The 19,837-nt window shown below is 47.3% G+C and overlaps 1 protein-coding gene across 15 annotated transcripts in view; it reads left to right on the top strand.

Annotated features, from left to right (window-relative positions):
* Positions 1 to 19,837, top strand: part of MICAL2 (microtubule associated monooxygenase, calponin and LIM domain containing 2) — a 235,354-nt gene that overhangs the window by 78,974 nt on the left and 136,543 nt on the right. For all 15 annotated transcript variants that reach the window (XR_009693648.1, XR_009693647.1, XR_009693653.1 and 12 more), the window contains exons 4-6: positions 12,354 to 12,561; positions 16,550 to 16,666; positions 18,344 to 18,445. Coding sequence is in view for 11 of the 15 variants with exons in the window: in XM_061147602.1 (XP_061003585.1) it covers positions 12,354 to 12,561; positions 16,550 to 16,666; positions 18,344 to 18,445 (427 nt within the window). In the remaining 4 variants the exon portion in view is untranslated. The remainder of the gene's footprint in view (positions 1 to 12,353; positions 12,562 to 16,549; positions 16,667 to 18,343; positions 18,446 to 19,837) is intronic.

Raw genomic sequence — 19,837 nt, 5'->3', positions numbered from 1 at the left:
ACCTCCTATGGGTCAGGAATTATGCTGGCCCCTGGGGATCCAGTGTGAGTGAGGGAGAAAAGGCCCCTGCTTTGGTGGAGCTTACATTCCAGAAGGAGAGACACACAGTGAACTAGTTGATAAATAAAAGCAAGGCTAGGGTTGTGAAAAGCACTGTGCAGAAAATGAATGGGGAGATGTGATGGAGTAAATGGGGTAGGGCTGGGGAGCTGTCTCCGAGGAATGTGAAGTCTGAGATGAGACCTGATCACAGAGATCTGAGGGAGGGCATCCCAGACTGCAGCAGCTGCAAGGGGTGCCCATCTGAAAAGGGCCTCTGGGCTCCCGTGAACATCTTCTCAGTCCCCTAAGGAAAAGACAACATGGGGAAGATGTTAGGATAATCTAAGCCTGTGGTTGACAAAATGTCTGAAATATTTACTGTCTGGCCCCTTACAGAAAAAGTCCACTGACCCTTGATCTAAAGTCTTCTCCAGGTCAAACAGTGAACATACCTGTGAGCTCAGGGTGCACGGGGCAACACGCTGGTGCAGGGGACAGCAGCTGGCTGCCTCCTGGGTACCCAGGTGGGGTTCATCTACCTGCTGAACATTCTCTGATAAAGGCAGTATACCTGCCCCAAGGGATGCAAACCACTCCCAGCCTTTGAACTAGTGGGATCACAGCCTCCATATCCCCTGATGGACTGGATCACAACTCTCACGGGTCCAAATGCTGATTTTTACTTCTAGGACTGCTCGGGAAGAAGGGGGGTGAGCAGAGGATCTGTTAGTCATTGCTGTTGTTTATTGGCAGCTCATCCTGTGCTAGGCTAGGCCCTTTTGTGAACAATTCTACAGTTTACTAATTCCATCCCTGTAACAACCGTATTTGGTAGGAACTACCCTTATTCCTCTCTTATGGCTGAGGAACGTGAGGGCAAGAGAAATGAGTGTAATAGCCTTCTGTGCTCAAAGGCACACAGCTGATAGATGGCTTGCCAGCTTCAGAACCTGCCCCTTACTTCGTCCCTGGATGTGCTGTTTCTTGCTGGTGTTCCACTGAGGACAGGTAAGTCTGTTTGCATGCTGGAACTAAGCCATGCTTAGTTCATGCTAAGCCACAGTCATTCCGTACCTACCTATAGGACTAGAGACCCTATAAAAGGAGAATATGAAAGGGGCCAGTGAGTCCTTACAGTATATTCTTAGGTGTATACTTACCCACCACCTCCCTGCTGGAGAACATGCCCGAGTTCTTGGCAGGGTGGTTAACTAGTCCAGATATGTCAGGGGTGGCCTGGTGCTCCTTGGGCTCTTGGCCCAGCTCTGAGCTGGCTGCAGAATCAGCTGCTGGGTTCAGGTAAATAGTCTCTCCTTTGCTGACCTCAGAGCAATAGGAGTCGATGAACGTGGAATGAACACCTGGCCTCTTCTCATGCAGATCCATTACCAGGCCCACGGTGGCCTTTCTGTAGAGGCCAGCCCAGGACAAGGCTGCTGCCCACTGATAAGAGTCAGCCTTGCTGGTGGCCATGAGTGATCATGGGATGAGGTAGCACCAGTGGAGGAATGTCATGAGGGAGAGCAAAGGGGCCAGAAATGGACAGTGGGTCACAACACTTGGGAGAAAAAATGGCAGTGAGAGCAATGTAAAAGAATGCTGGCTGCCGGAGTCAAGGACCTGGTAGTGACTCCTGGCTCTGCCTTTTATTAGCCGTGTGATCTTAGGCAGATCTGAGTTTGTGCTCCGGAGCTAGAACCTTGGGTCTGAATGCAAGTTCCTCCTTCTTAATTGTGACATGACCTTGGGTACTTCATTTAACCAATTCTATGTCTCGATTTCCTAATCCTGGGTTGTTGTTGAAGTAAAGTGAAGTGAAGTGAAGTGAAGTGAAGTGAAGTTGCTCAGTCGTGTCTGACTCTTTGCAACCCCATGGACTGTAGCCTACAAGGCTCCTCTGTCCATGGAATTTTCCAGGCAAGACTACTGGAGTGGGTTGCCATTTCCTTCTCCAGGGGATCTTCCCGGCCCAGGGATCAAACCCAGGTCTCCCGCATTGTGGGCAGACGCTTTACCGTCTGAGCCACCAGGGAAGCCCCTGGGTTGTTGTTAGGTTTGAATAAATTAATACATCTGGAGCATTTAGATCAGTGCTTGACACAGGCAGCCCACTCCAGTATTCTTGCCTGGAGAATCCCATGGACAGAGGAGCCTGGCGGGCTACAGTCCATGGGGTTGCAAAGAGTAGGACATGACTGAGTAACTAACCCTTTCAAGTTTCTTTTCTTTGACATAGAGTTAGACGTCAAGAAATGCTAGCTTTATTAAGTCATGTGACCTCTGGATCTGTTTCTCAACTGTCTACCAGGGCAAGCAATGCCACTTTCACAATGGAAATAAGCTGGTTTACTTAAAGCATCTGCTGCAGGTCTGGCATATGTGACATACCCAGTAGATGCTTCTCCTGAACTCAAATGGCTCCCAGTCTTGGCACCTGTTGAGTGGAAATGTTTGACCTTGGGTGGATTGACAGCTGCTGGTCCCAGCCCTGGCTGGCTTTTCTGGGCTGGGAAAGTGTAGGTGGGTGCATAGCCTGTTCTGCCTTTCTCACTGGATTGAGTTACCCATGATGTTGGCCCCTTTCAGATGTTGCTAAGTCCTGGATGGGAAGGGGCATCTTGCCATTGCTGTAGTTTTCCTCCCGGGTCCTGCCAGTGCTTGCCGCTCTCACTGCCACCATAACAGATTGGCTCTAGGGGTACCAGGAATATACTCAGGGTCTGCCGGATACTCTCACCCCCTTTTTTCCCCTATTCATCCCTGAACACTTAACCTGGGTCAGGCTGGTTGCTTGACCAGGTGAGTCAGACATATCTCTACTTTTGAAGAGGCCACTGGAGGTCAGAGAGACTTGAAAAAGAAATTAAACCTCATTGATAGAAGGAGCAGTGATGGGCATGGGCATTCCCTGCCTGCATCCTCTCTCTTCCTGACTACCTGCAGTGGTCTCTGGTGGTGGTTTAGTTGCTCAGTCGTGTCCAACTCTGCAACCCCATGGACTGTAGTCCACCAGACTCCTCTGTCCACGGGATTTCCCAGGCAAGAATACTAGAGTGGGTTGCCATTTCCTTCTCCAGGGACCTTCCCCACCCAGGGATTGAACTCAGGTCTCCTGCATTGCAGGCAGATTCTTTACCAACTGATTAAAGTCATGGTCCCTGGACCTAGGCACCTGAGTTTGAATCCTGGATCCAGCTCTTAAAAGTTACAGCTGTGAAATTGACAGGGTGGTTATGAGTTGTTGTGAATAAAGGACTCTGAGTGCTGGCTCTTATCATTGTAATGTTTAAAAGCAAAAGTTCACTAAGCAACTGAAAAGAAAGAAAGTGATAAATGTGAACTTGTGTATCTATTTCTGGAGGCTAGATTGTGTATCTTAGCTCTACTTTCCCCCCCACATATGGATTATAACTGGCCCTAGAGTTTTTAGCTTTGAATATATCTAGACTCAGCCCATCTCTGAAGGCTCTTCACGCTATTCCTCATAAAGGAATATGAGATTCCTAACACCCTTTTTTGGAGTCTTGGAAGGGCCCATGGCCTTTGCCATTCCAACTGAAGGAAAGAGAGTCAAGGCAGCTGGCTGGTCAAGCCCTCCCCCCATGAATAGAAATTCCTTGCTGATAACTGTGTACATCAAGATGTCAGCATCAGAGCCCAGGGATAAGAACTTATGAGATCCTCTGAAGAAAGACCATTGATGGGGAGAAAACCAATGCTATAAGAAGCAACATGTATTGTAAATTGTCACATCAAATGGTGTGTTTAGATGTGTCCATTTTTGTATGTAAATTTTACCGTTAAAAAAAAAGAACTTAATAATTATTTTTCACTTTTATTGTTGATTTACAATGTTGCATTAATTACTACTGTACAGCAGAGTGACTCATTTATACACATAGATGCATTCCTTAAATGTTTTCTTTCATTGTGGTTTATCATAAGATGCTGAATATAGTTCCCTGTGTTATACAGTACCTTGTTGTTTATCCATTCTGTGTGTACCAGTTCGCATCTACTAATCCTAAATTTCCTCTGCTATTTGCCTCCCCCTTGGCAACCACCAGTCTATTCTCTATGTCCCTGATTCTATTCTATTTCATAGATAGGTTCATTTGTGTCATATTTTAGATTCTACATATAAATCATATCATATTTGTCTTTCTCTTTCTGACTTCATATAGTAGATACTCTGTATTTGCATCCATTTTACTGCAAATGGCATTATTTTGTTCCTTTTTATGGCTGAGTAATATTCCATTGTATATCTGTACCACATCTTCTTTATCCATTTGTCTATTGATGGACATTTAAATTGTTTCCATATCTTGGCTATTGTGAATAGTGCTGGTGTGAACATGGGAGTGCATGTATCTTTTTGAATTAGAGTTTTGTCTGTAAAACATGAGGGGGATTGCTGAAATGATATGGTAATTCTACTTTTAATTTTCTGAGGAGCCTTCATACTGTTTTCCACAGTGGATGCACCAACTTATATTCCAACTTACAGGGTATGAGAGTAACCTTTTCTCCATACCCTCTCCAACATTTATTTGCAGACTTTTTAAATTATGGCCGTTCTGACCTCTATGAGGTGGTACCTCATTGTTTTGTTTTGCATTTCTCTAATAATTAATGATGCTGAGCATCTTTTCGGGTACCTATTGGGCATCTGCATTTTTTCTTTAGAGAAATGTCTCTTTAGGTCTTCTGTCCATTTCTCAGTTGGGTTGTTCATCTTTATGTTGACTTATGCTTTGCGACCCCATGGACTATAGCACACCAGGTTTCCCTGTCCTTCACCATCTCCTGAAATTTGCTCAAACTCATGTCCATTGAGTCGGTGATGCCATCCAACCATCGTCCCCTTCTCTTCCTGCCTTCCATCTTTCCCCACATCAGGGTCTTTTCTAATGAGTTGGCTCGTCACATCAGGTGGCCAAAGTATTGGAGCTTCAGCATCAGTCCTTCCAGTGAACATTCAGGGTTGATTTCCTTTAGAATTGACTGGTTTGTCTCCTTGCAATCAAATATTATTTGCAAATATTTTCTCCCATTCTGTAGGTTGTCTTTTTGTTTGGTTTATGGTTTCCTTTGTTGTATAAAAGCTTGTAGGTTTAATTAGGTCTCATTTGTTTATTTTCATTTTACTTCTATTGCCTTGGGAAACTGACCATGGGTATAATTTATGTTAGAGAATGTTTTGCCTATGTTCTCTTCTAGAAGTTTTATGGTGCCATGTCATATGTTTAAGTCTTTAAGACATTTGAAGTTTATTTTTGTTTATGGTGAGAGAGTGTGAAAAATCTGAATAATTATTGAACTCTAGTTAATTAGATTTGCATCCTGAAGCATTTGGGAAGAAATGTACTGATCAGCAATTTCACCGAAATGCACCAAAAATTAAGATCAACTGATGAATAAGTAGAGAGGTAGAAGGATGATAAGACATATGATAAAGCAAGGAGTATAAAATCTAATCATAGAATCTAGGTGGTGGGTATTTGGGTGTTCACTAAAATTCTTTCAATTTTTAAAAATTAGTTTTAAAAGTTTTATGATAAGATACTGTAAAAAATATTGTAAAGCTACTAGACTGAAAATAAAACCAAACAAAAAAGCCCATAATGGAAAAATATTTAAGTAGATACTGGAAATATTTACAAACATTTAAAATAATGTTGGAAAACTGGATGTTAATATAAAGAAAAGTAAAAGTCCTTTATATATTCTGCAATATATTTCCTTTTTTGAATTATAAAAGTTATATATATTTATATAATAAATGTGTGTGTATATATATATTTAGAAGGATGTTGCAGACAGTGGGCAAAGCAAGTGAAAAGACCCTGTGTGTGCTTAGGGAGACCATTGTGGTTGGAGTGCAGAGAGGGAGCGGGGGTGGGCAGGAGCTGAAGACAGAGGGAAATTGAAGGGCAAGGTCACGTAGGATCTTGAGGCCGTAAGACAGTCTGATTTTGAGTTCTGTGTGCCATGAAAAGACATCAGGGGTTGTGAACTGGGTGTGACGTGACCTGACTTTAGAAGGACCACTGCAGTTGCTGTTGGGGGTATGGACTGTAAGGGGACATGAGTGAAAGCAGGAGACCAGGTAAGGAGTCCTGCTATCAGGGCGGAGGAGGACGGCATCTTGCATCAGGGTGGCAGCATGGAGGAGGTGAAACTAATCGGGGGCAGAATCTTTTCTGAAAGTAGTGTCAACAGGATTTATTGGCATGATTGGTTTGAGATAAGAGAAAAGGAATCTAGGTTGAATCCAGATTTTTGGCTCAAGGAGCTGGAAAAGTGGGAAGTGGATAAATATGAACTGAGATGACCATGACTGGGAGAGGAGCAGGGGATGGGGGTGGTGGGGGATGATGTGTGATCAAGAGTGTGATCGTAGGTCTGGTTTGACATCTGAGATGCTTATTAGAGCAGCTGAGAATGTCAGCAGGCAGTTGTTTATCTGAGTCTAGGAGTTTAGGGGTTGGAGACAATTTTGAGCATCATCAGCATGAAGATGGTCTTAAAGCCATGGAAAGAGGCTGTAAAATAAAGAAGGGAAGAAGATGGAGTTTGAGCCCCAGGTGCTACCGGGTGTAGAGGTCAGGAAGACGAGGGGAGCTAGTAGAGATGCATGGGCATCTGTGGCCAAGGTGGAGAGAGGAGATTCCAGAGAGTGAGTCTGTTTCAAATGCTGCAGTGCTGGTTCTCTGCCTCTGGTTTCTTTCTCTCCTTACTGTCTTTTTTATTGCTCTGGAACTACTTGTCCTAAACCAGTACTTTCATTCTACTCCAAACCCATAATAGCCCAGTAGGGATGGTGGGGGGAACCATTCAGATCCTTTGGTCTGACATCCCGGACCTTCTACCATCTGGCTCCCTCTCTGTCCCTTGCCTGGTTTCCCTTCAGCCCTTTCTTGTCCCACACAACAGCAGACTCACTTGAGCTCAGCCTGGCCCCCCTGCCGCCCCCTCCAAGTCACCTCCCTCTTTCTCAGCCTGACATTTCTTCTGTCTCTCTTGAGTCCTCGGCCTCAGTTCTCCACTCCTGGGCCATCTTCTGATAGGACTTTTTCATAACCAAATTTGTCCCTTCCACACACACCTCCAATAGTTGCAGGTGGTCCCAAGCCATCTAATATTTCTGGGCCCTGTTTCTCTTTCTCTCTGGTCCCCAATCAGACAGCCTCTTGAGGTTTGGGAGCAGGCACCTTCTCTTGCTTCTTTTGCCACCCACAGAGGGGACTCAGTGGTCTTACATATGTTAGCTGAGAAGGGAACATGCTAATTCATAATAAGGCCCAAGGAAACCTGGAAGAATTTTAATACATGATCATGATTTCAAGTACAACTCCTGGGATCCAAGGTTTGTTCTAACCCTAGTCCTGTGACCACAGTCAAGTTTACCTTCCCAAACCCCAGTTTTCTCATCTGCCAAATGCCCAGTTCAGGGTTATTGTAGGAAAGAAATGAGGTGCCTTGTCTTACAAACTGCTTAGTGCAATAGAAGCTGACAGTAAGTGGGAGCTCTGATTTTTATCATTGCTCTTATGAAAACTATCTTTACTATTACTCTTCCCATTATGGGATGGGCAGACACCTGCAAAGGTGGGACAGAGTTGGCACTGCTGATGATGTACTTTGACATCTGAAATGAAAGGAGTCGTGGGCTTGCTTACTGCTGACCTCTAGGGGAGGTTTGGCAGCACTCATGCCCAGACTTCAGGGACCTCATGCCTTAAATGAAGGAGATGAGGGAGGTATGAACAGCACCCAGAGGCAGGAAGCACAGCCTTGGTGATTGCACTTCTGACTCTCAAGTCCAGGGTCCAACGTGAGTGTACTTACACGGCCCAGGGGTAAGATGTTTGCAAATGAAACTGTCCCCCAGAACCCAGACCCCACTCTCAGCAGTTAGAATTGCTCAAACGGGTCAGAGCACCGGCTCAGGCTGAAAGGGAGGGACAGAGGAATGGAATGTTTCTCGGAGGAATTCGTGTTATTTTTTTGAGAGCAGACAGGGAGAACAGGATATCTTTCTTCATTTCCTCTCTGTGAATTTCTGAGGTTAGTAAGTGGGTAATTGTTACTCAGGAATAGCTGGGTGTGACCCAGATACAGGAGAGTCAGATCAGGGCAGGGCCCTGTCAAGTCAGATGAGGGTTTGCTCCTCACTGGAGTGGCCTTTGAAGTTGCCATGGAGAGCTCCATCTGGCCATCCCCACCCTCGCCACACAGAGCTTTCTCCATCCAAGGCTAGAATTGTAGGTGGCTGCATTTCTCGTGAGCTCCCCTTTCCCATGGGGCTGTGAGCGCAGGCCCCTTAGGCCAGCAAATGGGTGGGAGGCACCTTGGGTTTGATAACTCTCTGCCCTGTGATTCTGAACGAGCTGTTTGCACTCATGGTAACCCAGTAACAGTCAGGGCCTTCCTGTCTGGGTTTAGATAAGCGGCCCGTCTTAAGAGCCAGTGAGGCTAGGAAGCCACACCAGGAAACACAAGGGCACGTTCCCTGGACCCAGAGCACTGCCCGGGGAGCTGGCCTGCGGGCCAGCATGCGGGAGGGCCGCCGCTACCCGGGAGACGGCACCACGCGTGACATCGCGTCTCTCAGCTCGCTGCCAGGTCTCCAGAGGCACCAGAGAGGCTGCCAGTGTGCATGCCTGACCCCCCACTGCCCACACCTGCCTGAGTGGCTTCCCGAGAGCTGCAGGGGCTTTAGCACCATCCGGCCTGTAAATTTCCACCCCAGGGATGGACGTGAAGTTCAGCCAAGAGGCGGACTCAGGGCTTCGGGGCAGAGGCCCCGTGCACTCAGCCTGAACCCGGCTCCTTTTGGAGGGCCAAGGTGTGCCCTGTATAGGGAAGGAGCCCAAGCTGGCCTCACTTACTCCTGAACACATCCCCTGTGGCCTGGCCTCATGGTCAGGCAAGCAGCTCGGAGCTCAGCCTTTGGAGCCACGTGGCCTGGGTTCGTGTCCAAACTTGACCACTTCCTCGTTAGGGGACCCACCTTGGGGCAATTTCTGACCTTCCTTTGCCTCCACTTCTTACCTCAAATATGGGGACAATAATAGTACCCAGAGCAAGTTAACTTTTCAGTGCCTCAATTTCCTCATTTACAAAGTGGAGGTGGTGATGACAGTTACCTCGTAGGGTAGTTGGGAAGATGAAATAGATGGAATGATTAGGACAGTGCCTCGCAAGTAGAACATGCTGGGCGTGATATAGTTTAGATCCTATAGTCATCCTTTTCAAGGAGCTGCAGAGCCTGGGTGAGTGAGTTTGTAACTGGCAGACCTTGGTCTGCCCGCTCCCTCCAAGTGCTGGCTTTCTGCGCCCCACCTCCCTGGACTGTCTGCATGCAGAGCTCCCAAACAAACTGGAGGCAGAATTCAAAAGCGGAAATCAAGCCTCTAGACTGCTAACCCCTAGCTTAGCCCCTGGTCCTCTCGGCGGCTCCCTCTGGGGACTGATCCCTTTAGCATTCTTGGCGCAGTCCCAACACTTTCCACTTCGCACCACACTGCCCCCCCCACCCCGCCCCACTCCACCACCACTTGTGGGATGGATGATGCACCATGTTACCAAGAAGTCAGTAGTGCTTTGGGGGTTCCCCTGGGAGGGCACAGGGCTCCTGTCCAGGCAGTGCCTTGACAGTGGGCGAGGCCTCACATCCCCTCTTCCCATCCTTTGATAAATAAAGAGCTGATTTTTCCATGTGGCATTTGTCTCTCTCCACAAATGTGGAGGTCTAAGCACGGCCAAGCTTATCTATACAATGGACTTCCTGCTGGTGTTGGATCTACCCTGCTCCCCACTGTGTAATAAATTTATGTCGCCTGAGCACACAGATCTGCTGACGTCCGTGATCCTGGTGGCCTTGGCAGACCCCAGCTCCCCCAGCCTGGGTGGGAAATGCAGACATAAACCCTGGCTGATGTGAATCGAACATCCCGGTTACAGTCAGACAGCCAGAGATGGGTGGGCCTTGAGGGTGTGGGAAGTTCCTTCATCCATCAAATGTATATTGAGGCCTCCTGTGTGCCAGGCCCCATACTGGACATGGAGATAGCTTTTGAGGAGCTTTTACGCTGGCCTGGGAATCAGATGCACATAATTATAACACATGGAGCTCAGTTCTGGGGTGGCACTGAGGACAGAGCCTGTGGGAGGAATGTACAATCTAATTTGGGGCTCAGCCTCAGGGCTGACTTTTAAAGAAAAATTTTCATTCCTTGGCACGGAATCCTCAGTAGTGAAGCTCAGATGCGTCTGGGAAAGGTGGAGAGTTCCTTTGGGTTGAGTTATCACAATGCTTTGCACACATGGCCTGTTTGCACTAGGCCCACCATCCAGAGCATCAGCTGTGGGCAGGCCAGGAGAACCCTCTTCTTCACGTGCTCCTCTGCCCAGGCATGGAGCAGCCGTGGTTTTCAGCTTCTTGTCAGAACTCCGAGTTCCCATGTTAATCATAACAAGTGTGTTCCTGGAGGAACTGGCCTGGCTCCGGCCAGCAAGCCTTCTCTCCTGTCTTGATAACATCTGTACCAAATTTTCTCCCTTTGTATAATTAGGCTTGTTGGTATTTGCTTTGGGTATGACTGGTGTCTCTGAAATTTCAGGCTCCAAAGTATGAGCTGGGACCCAGGGTGGTGGGAAAACCGAGCTTTCATTGGTGGGATTTCAGGTTTAGTTGAGAGGGCCAGAGATGGCACGCCAGCTACTGTTTGCATGAGAGATGCACAGCAGCCCCCCAGCTGGTGGGAGTAGGAACCCCTGCCTTGCCCTGGGAGCAGTGCTGGGTCAGGTCTGGGAGATGGAAGAATGCACAGGGCTCCCTTCCTCCCCTCCCTGCCTTTCTTCACCCCACATCCTCCCGCCCCACTCCGTCTGTGGCCCTGGAGTGACAGAACTCAGCAAACAGGAAAAGATGCGCTAACTGCAAAGAAATGCAGTGAGTCCAGACTTAACCCCAAAGCCAACCTCAGAGCATCGGGGTTTGGAGTCTTGCTTTGAGATGCCCGTCATGGTCTGGCTATGTCCGAGCTGGAGGAGCTGTTTGGGGTGTGAGATAAAGAAGAGAGCTGCGCTTGGGGGAGTTGGTTCTCTGTAGCCAGCTCCAACCAGAAAGGAAGCATTAGGTTTTGCCTACCCGCTGCCTGTCTCTGGAGTGAATTGTATCTCAGTGGTGACTTCATTTCCTCTATCAGAGTTTCCACAAACTCTCTGGACGGTTCCAGCGAGTAAGCCACACTGATTGTGGTGTGGGAGCTTTTGATATGCTTATTTGCAGTTTCCCTTTGGGAGTCTGGAGGCCCCAGATGAGTGATAACTGAATGATGGAACATTTGCTAGGGGAAGGGGAATGCTTTTTTTTTTTTTTTTTTAAGATAAGGTTTGATCCTGAGCAGAAGGGATGTTTCCAGATGCCTGTGTGGTGTCAAGCAGTGATGTGTGGGTGCAGATCCCCTTCTCTGTGACTCTGGGGGGTATCCCCAGTTAGTTAGACCCCCGTCCCAAGTTGAACTCTTGACTCTTAAAGGTGCTTTGGGACCTGTCTAGGGGACAGGGTAGGCTGCTGGGAGAGGGGTCTGTCAGCCAGAATACCGACCGCCACTTTCCTGTTTTTTTTTTTGGAGCAGTGATGCTCATAAGATTTTATTTGAATAGAAGGGCTTTTCCCCAGTATAAGTAGTTGGTTAGGTCATTATGTGTCTTCTCTTCTTTCCTAAATGGCTGTAGCTTTCTTGGGGAAGGACCCTTGTCTTGTTCAGTGTTGCAGGATCCATTGAGACCTAGTTCAGGACTGTAACAGAATCCTCTTCCTGTCACTTCTGCCCACACAGTCCCAATGCCTTCAGGACCATGACCATACCCCTTCGCTTGACTTTGCAGACTCTCAGCATCTAGTTCCAGATGAATCCTTGTCTCCTTTCTCTCCTTTCCCCTAAAGTATCCTCGTCTCCTTCCACCTGAACTAACAGGTTAAATGCCAGAGCTGGGATTTAAGCCCAGTTCAGTTTAACTCTGAACCTCATGTGTATCTTACTATGCCTTCCCCGAGTCCTTCATGGACTCTGCATTCTTCACGGGATTTGGCACAGTGATTGGTGTGGAGTAAACCCACAGGTAATGTACATGGGATATATGAATGGCGGGTCCTAATAAGTGTTCGATTTGCACTCGCTGGTTAATATGGGTGCATGTGGGTTTGCTCCCCAGTTACATTGCTGACTAGGGAGGAAGTTCTGTCCGCAGGGCTAGAGGCCACTGAGTGTCTCTCTCCTCTCTCCCCTTTTCAGTGTCTCATCATTGGGGGAGGACCATGTGGTCTGCGCACTGCCATTGAACTTGCCTACCTGGGGGCCAAAGTGGTCGTGGTGGAGAAGAGGGACACCTTCTCCCGGAACAACGTGCTACACCTCTGGCCTTTCACCATCCATGACCTGCGAGGCCTGGGAGCCAAGAAGTTCTATGGGAAGTTTTGTGCCGGCTCCATCGACCATATCAGTGAGTGGAGCCAGGGGTGGCACCCCATGTGGGGAAGGGGCTGACCTGGGGTTGGGTATTCCTCCACATTGTGGAATCCCCAAGGTATTCCATCTTGCAAGTCTCTGGGGGCCCCTCACATCCAACCAACAGGCATTTAATGCCAGACCCTGTGCTGTGCCCACTAGGGTGGAAACACCATGAGGTCAGGGACCATGGTATGTCTTAGCACAGCATCTTTAGGGCACAGAATGGTGCCTGACACATAGTAGATGCTCAATGCACTTCTGTTGAATGATTGAGTGAATGAAATATGGTTAACAGAGGCAGAGGTAAGTCATATCGTTGACACTCTTAGGGAAATCACTGAGATTTTGTCAGCAATAAATTGTGCTGTAATAGAATAATCAGACTTGCCAGAGGCACTTAGAAGAGGGAGTCGCATAAAACCACCCAGTGGGCCAGATTGTCAGGGGGTCTCTTGGTTAATGGAAGTTGGGACATGGAGTTGCCAGTCTGGGGGAGCGGGGAAGGATTTAGAGCAGAGGGATGACACAGTTGACAGATCCTGTACGAGGTTTCCTTGAGCTTTAGAAAGGGAGAGGCCATCCTGAAGGGGGTCCATCCAGAAAAGGAGGGGGATTGGGTAGCTGGACTTTGGGTCCCGGGCCATCCCTGAATGCTTAGTAGGGTGAAGTGAGCACTGAGGCGCCTCCTGCGCTGGTGTTACTTAGGCCTGGGTCTCTGGAGGCGAGATCTCTGCAGGCAGGCTTTGGGAGAGAAGCCCCTCCCTCCTCCTCATGCTTTACAGGAAATAGGTCTTTTTTTTTTTTTTTTTTAATTCATTTGGCTGCACCAGTTACTTACATCACTCAGGATCTTTAACTGTGGCATGTGGGATCTAGTTCCCTGACCAGAGATCAAACCCGGGCCCACAGTGTTGGGAACCTGGAGTCTTAGCCACTGGACCACCGGGGAAGGAGCCTTTAATCATTTTATATATAGCAATCATAACTCGTAAAAGTCAGGGGAGTTACTATTATGAGGAGAGTTCAAGGGTTTGAATAGATTTGGGTCCATCTTCTGTGTGACTTGGGTCAGATTTCTCACCTTCCTCCAGCCCCACTTTTGTTTCCCCTAAATATGATCAATGCCTGCTTACCAAGAGAGCTGAGAGGATTAAACGAGGTCATGTTTGAAATGTGCTTATCACTGTGCCTGGCTGGTCTAGGTGTTCAGGAAGCGCTTTGCATCCAGCGGGGTACAGTGAGCAAGAGGCAGCCGGGATCCCCAAATTCAAATGAATCCAGGGCTGCGATCTCCAACCAGTGAGTGGAAGGGGAACCCTGAGACCCGTGCTCTTATGAGGACAGGCACCGATGGGAAAGGGGTGTGGGCCTGGGGCGAGAACAACTGGAGAGAATTATCAGCCAGACAGGGTGTAATTTAGTCAGATACAGGAGACCTTACCAGCAGTGGCCCAGGGTTTGTTCCTGCCCTGGGATGAGAAAATTCCAAGAGTCCATTGGAAAGAAATTTGGATTTGCCCAGAAGGCTGCAGTGTCAGCTTTCCGGATATTCCTTACCACCCATGGAAGAATGTATGTTGGTACCAATTTAGAATGACAACATTAAGCACCACTTTCCCACCGAGCCTTCCTGAGAGGCAGAGCTGGTCACCAGGAGGCCTCAAGAGGTCTCAGGAATGCCAGGCTGCCTTTCTAGCCAGGGGGCCCCTCACTGCTCCATTGATGGGGCCCTCACTTAACTCCTGGTTCTTGTGTGTGGAAACATGGGCAGGGCTCTGAAACTGAGATTCCAAGTTCAGAGTGATCGTTGTCAAGGGCAGCTCTAATACCTGTGAGAAGGGAGGCAGGGAGAATTTATTGAGGACCTACTGGGTGCCGAAACCAGATAGACTAGGAACCTTGAAACCATGAGGAGAAGCCTCCTGCCCCCATGGCCTATTTCCTGGCATGGATTCTTTGAGCACCAGCTGATTGGCTTCCTTTCAAACTGGCCATGGTCTCCAGCCCCAGCTGTGACCTGGTCTTCAGCTTTGCTCAGCAATTTTCCGCTGGTCCTGTGTCAGCATCCTCCTCCAGTTCCCACCGTGGCCATCCCAAGCCTCCACCACAGCCTCCTCATTCTGAGCAGATGGCCTCCCTCCATCCGCTTCCCTCCGATGCTCTGCAGAAGAGAAGCCACTAGCAGGAACACCCCCCGCCCCCCCGCCAGTCCCTCTCCTTCCTCCTCCTGCATTCTCCTTTCCCCAAGTGCCCATTCCTTCCTCTCACCCCGAAGTCAGAGGCATAACTGGTCACTTCCTCTCCAAGCCTAGATGCTCGCAGTTTCCTTCTCTCCTTTTCCCCTGCCTTTGCCTCACTCAGCCCCTCCAGGCCTCTGATAGAGCCCATTACTTTTCTTCACCTCAAAGTACTCATTCTAGAAAGAGGGGACATAGACTTTGCCTCCACTTTCCACTCATGCCGGCTTCCACTGTGGTCTGATTTCTCCCCAGTACTGTGCTAAAGGGATTCTCTCCAGAAGCTTCCCTGACTCCCGTGCCCTGGCCTCCTGCAGTCTTCCTATTCTTAATCTCTCCATAGGACCCAGTATTCTTGGTCCCTTCTCCCTTGGCTTTCAGGCCTGCCTCTCAGACCCCGTTCTGCCACCCCGCTGCCCCTGACCTCCAGGCCCTGCCCCGTTCCGTTTCCCCATGTTTTCTCCACCCGATGGGGTCCCACATCTCCTGGGCTGCCATGGCACTGCGTGATGGTAGATGTCCAATACATGTTCAGTGAGTGATGCCCACAGAATACAGAGGGGCCCACAGGTAATCTGAGACTTTGTGCTCTCAGAAATGTATTTGGAGGCATGCCCATTTGTGCTCAGTGGCAGGGACAAAATGGAAAAACAAGGAGCCACTCATTGGGAGAGTTTGGGAGAGTGGGTAGGAGGTGGAAACCATGAGTCTAGCTTTATGGGGAGGATTCCCCACTCCACCCATTACCAGGGATGGCTGAGAGCTTAGGCGGAGTAAGCCGTTTACTCTCTGACTGTACGTATTCACTCTTTACTCACTGTTTACTTCTCTTTCCATCTTCGTCTTGTCAAACCCACAGCCCAGCTCAGGAAGGAGCAGAAAAAGGGTCACCCTCATGATAGCGGGTGTCGCCCACCTGACAGCTAGAGCACAGTCTTGGAATCAGATGGATCTGGATCCACAGTCCAGTTTTGCTCCTATGTGAGCCTGAGCAAGTCACTTAGTCCTGTTGAGCCTCGATTTCTCACCTCTGAAACGAGAGGAATTATCCCAAGGGGCCACTGGAAGGGTTAAATGAGAGAACACAGGGTGCTTGGCACATAATCAGTGCTCAGTAATGATCGTTATTGGTACAGGCATACCCTGGGGAAATTGCAGGTTTGGTTCTAGACCATCACAACAAAGCAAATATTGAATAAAGCAAGTTACATGAATCACGGTGCATGTAAAAGTGATGTTCACACTATACTGTAGTCTATCTAGTGTATATGCATATGGCATTAGGTATAAAAAAGCAATGTAAATGTCTTAATTTAAAAAATACTTTATTGCTAAAAAAAAAAAATGCTAACCATGATCTGAGCCTTCAGTGAGTTGTAAGCTTTTTGTAATGGTAAACATCAAAGGTCACTGATCACAGATCACCATAACAAATATAATAATAATGAAAAAGTTTGAAGTATTTCTAGAATTGCCAAAATGTGACACAGAGACACAAAAGGAGCAGATACTGTTGGAAAAATGACACAAGTCGACTTGCTTGATGGAGGGTTGCCATAGACCTTCAGTTTGTAAAAAAACATAATATCTAGAAAGTGCAGTAAAGCAAAATGCAATAGAATGAGGTATGCCTCTATATCGTTAGGCTCAGAAATCATATGGTAATCAGATAGTGTTCTGCATACAAGAGGCGCTCAGACATTGTTCATGACGGTTCATCTCTTTCAACTTCCTTTTTAACAGGTATTCGTCAGTTGCAGCTCATCCTATTCAAGGTGGCCTTGATATTGGGAGTTGAAATCCATGTGAATGTGGAGTTTGTGAAGGTTCTAGAGCCTCCTGAAGATCAAGAAAATCAAAGTACAGTATAATTTTCCTTTTGGTCTAGAAATCAAATATTGTGAAATGGAAACAACATTTGCAACTCCCAGAGGATGATTCTGTAAGAATTATTCTGGGGCTGTTTGACATAATTCCATCAAAGGATATTTTACTGTTTTGGACCATTACTGTCACTTTAGGTTTGTTCTTCAGCTCCCAGGGGATTTATTAGAGACATGAGTTTGATATCTGGGTAGGGGAGATCCCCTGGAGTATGAAATGGCAACCTATTCCAGTATTCTTGCCTGAAAAATTCAACGGGCAGAGGAATTTGGTGGCCTACAGTCCATAGGGTTGCAGAGTCAGACACAGCTGAACACACACGCACATTAAACCTGTAATTTGGTTACCCTGTCACTAGGAGGCAGTACTTTGACAGATGAAGTCTGAGTAGTAGGTAGGAAAGAAAACATAGATTTGGTTATCTGATAAAATTCATCCACATGCTCTTCAAGCCATGTGTACACACAGATATGTGGATATACTTACTGTATCTGTATGATATTTTAAAAATCTAGTAAAGAAAAATAAAGTTTTGAGAGCAAATGTGAAATAAATATTTGAAATATTATTTGGCCTATAATATTTTTAAACTTTATTGAAAAATAATTTATAAATCATAAAATTCATCTATTTTAGGTATGTCATATTGAGTAATTTTTCTCTTGTTCCTTTTAGTATTTTATAAAAATTCTGATCTTTTATATTCACCATGGCCACAGTTTGTTCACGATGCCTCTATATCTTAATATCAAACTCTTCTGCTGCTGGACAGGGCTTTCAATTTTGGGTCGAGTTTTGTGTCAGAGACCTTGTAGTTTCATACACAGGTTACAATCCTGAATTCTCCTGTCCTTTGCCCAGAATATTGACATTTTAGGGGAGACATTGGTTGGCTCTTGTGGCAGGACAACATGTGTAATTTGACTTTGAGACCTGTGTGCTCTTAACCTTTCCCAGATCCCTGTGTGCTGTGCTGTGCTTACTTGCTCAGTTGTTTCTGACTTTTTGCAACACCATGGACTGTAGCCCGCTAGGCTCTTCTGTCCATGGGGATTCTCCAGGCAAGAATACTGGAGTGGGTTGCCATACCCTTTCCAGGGTATCAAACAGACCCAGGGATCTTCCCAACCCAGGGGTCAAACCCAGGTCTCCCGCATTGCAGGCAGATGCTTTACCTTCTGAGCCTCCAGGGAAGCCCAAGATTACTGGGTAGCCTGCCCCTTCTCCAGGGGATCTTCCCAATCCAGGAGTCAAACCAGGGTATTCTGAACTGCAGGCAGATTCTTTACCAGCTAAGCTACCAGAGAAACCCTCCCAGATCCCTAGTGTGTGTTAAATCCTAATTATGGGTAACCAGCAAGATTTCACCGGAAAATTGTTTCATAGACTCCCAGCCTTTAAAGAGACCAGTAAAACCAGGCATGGAATTGGCACTGCTGGTTTACCTCTTCCTGGACTGAACTGAAGCTAAGCCAGAAGGACTCCAAGTTCAAGTGTGAATCTGAACAGTCTGGGTCTTTCCTTTGGAGCCTCTGCCTGAGGTGCCTGTACCTGGTGGCATTGTCCATTTCTCATGGCCAACACAGGGGGCATGTAATCACTTTGTCCTCCCATTGCTCACTGCCAGCTCATCTCATTTTTCTGTCCTGGCAGAAATTGGCTGGCGGGCAGAATTTCTCCCTGCAGATCACCCTCTGTCGGAATTTGAGTTTGATGTCATCATTGGCGCGGATGGCCGCAGGAACACGCTGGAAGGTGATGACTCTTCTTGGGGCTGAGAATGGAGGGATGGGGGTGGGAAAGGGTGTATCAGGAAAGTCATGGAGAATGGGTGTAAGATGGTAGGTGCCAAAGCTGGATTGGGGGTCTTGATAGAAGGGCAAAGTGCCCTGCTCTGCTTGGGGCTAAGCATTTAGAGAAAACCATTTAATTCTCTCTGAAGCTCAGTAATTTGTGAATAGTAGGACCTTTCAGAACATTGCTATAAGGACTGGTCTAAGACTCATATGTAACAATGCTTTTTAAAGGTTAAGCACCATGGAAATTAAAAGAAAAAATCAATATACATTTATTGAACACCTGCTAGTGTGCAAGCCAGGGTGCTAAGTACTTTCATACTTCCAACTAAGAGAATCATTTTATACTGTTGATGGTATTGGTTTACTGTGAAGTATAATACCCTAGAAGGAGAACCTCATCTCTTCTCATAACTTTACAACATGCTTACTGCTGGGTAGTAAGATAAGTTTAGCCCAAACTGTCAAGGAATAAAGCCACCCTCTCTGCTTCTAAGTTTGGAAGCATAACACATTTTTTAGGGAAGAATCTAGACTCTATTAGGACCCTGGTTTGAAGACCAACTGGTCCCACATGGCATCTCTTGGGCTGAGGACAGGTCTGTTTTTCAAGCTTGCCTTGCTCAAAGGCTACAGCCTGCAGATGACTGCCGGGGAGGGCACCTTCACTGAGGACAGAACACCCTCCCCGAGCTAGGGTTGATCTGCCAGACCTCAGAAGTGCGGTCCTCCTAGCCAAGGCCTTCCCACCTACTGCACAGTGCTGCTCCTTTCCTCTCTCTTCGTTTCCACACCCACTCCCCCACCCCAAGCAATCAATATTGGATATCGATTAAAAAATGTTTAAGCTGCCAACCTGAATATTGTACTGTTAGTTTATGAAGAACCAAAATGAAGGAGTGTTGAACAGAAACCCAGGATTTTTAATCAAAGAGATTTTTGGCAAAGAAGTTGGGAATCACCTTGCTCGTGGTAGAGAACCTGCCTGCCAATGCAGGAGATACAGGTTTGATCCCTGGCTTGGGAAGATCCCCTGGAGGAGGGCATGGCAACTCCACTCCAGTTTTCTGGCTTGGAGAATCTGCTGCTTAAAGGAGCCTGGAGGGCTACAGTCCATAGGGTCACAAAGAGTTGAATAGGACTGGAGCGATTTAGCATTAGCATGAGGCTTAGCATATGCAAAGAGGAGGGGAATCCCCACTGGTGCTGAAGACAGTGGTTTTGTCTGCTAGCAAGACAAATGCCTTGAGTTGAGCTAAGTATACAGCAGTCAGTACCTGGGGCTGGGGTGGAAAGGAAATTCAGGACTGCAGGAAAAGATAGATGCTAAAAAGTAAGGGGATTAGAAGGT

Source organism: Dama dama, chromosome 1 (assembly GCF_033118175.1).
Source record: "Dama dama isolate Ldn47 chromosome 1, ASM3311817v1, whole genome shotgun sequence".
In the NCBI taxonomy this organism is placed as follows: Eukaryota; Metazoa; Chordata; class Mammalia; order Artiodactyla; family Cervidae; genus Dama; species Dama dama.
This window is presented reverse-complemented; position numbering and strand designations above follow the sequence as displayed.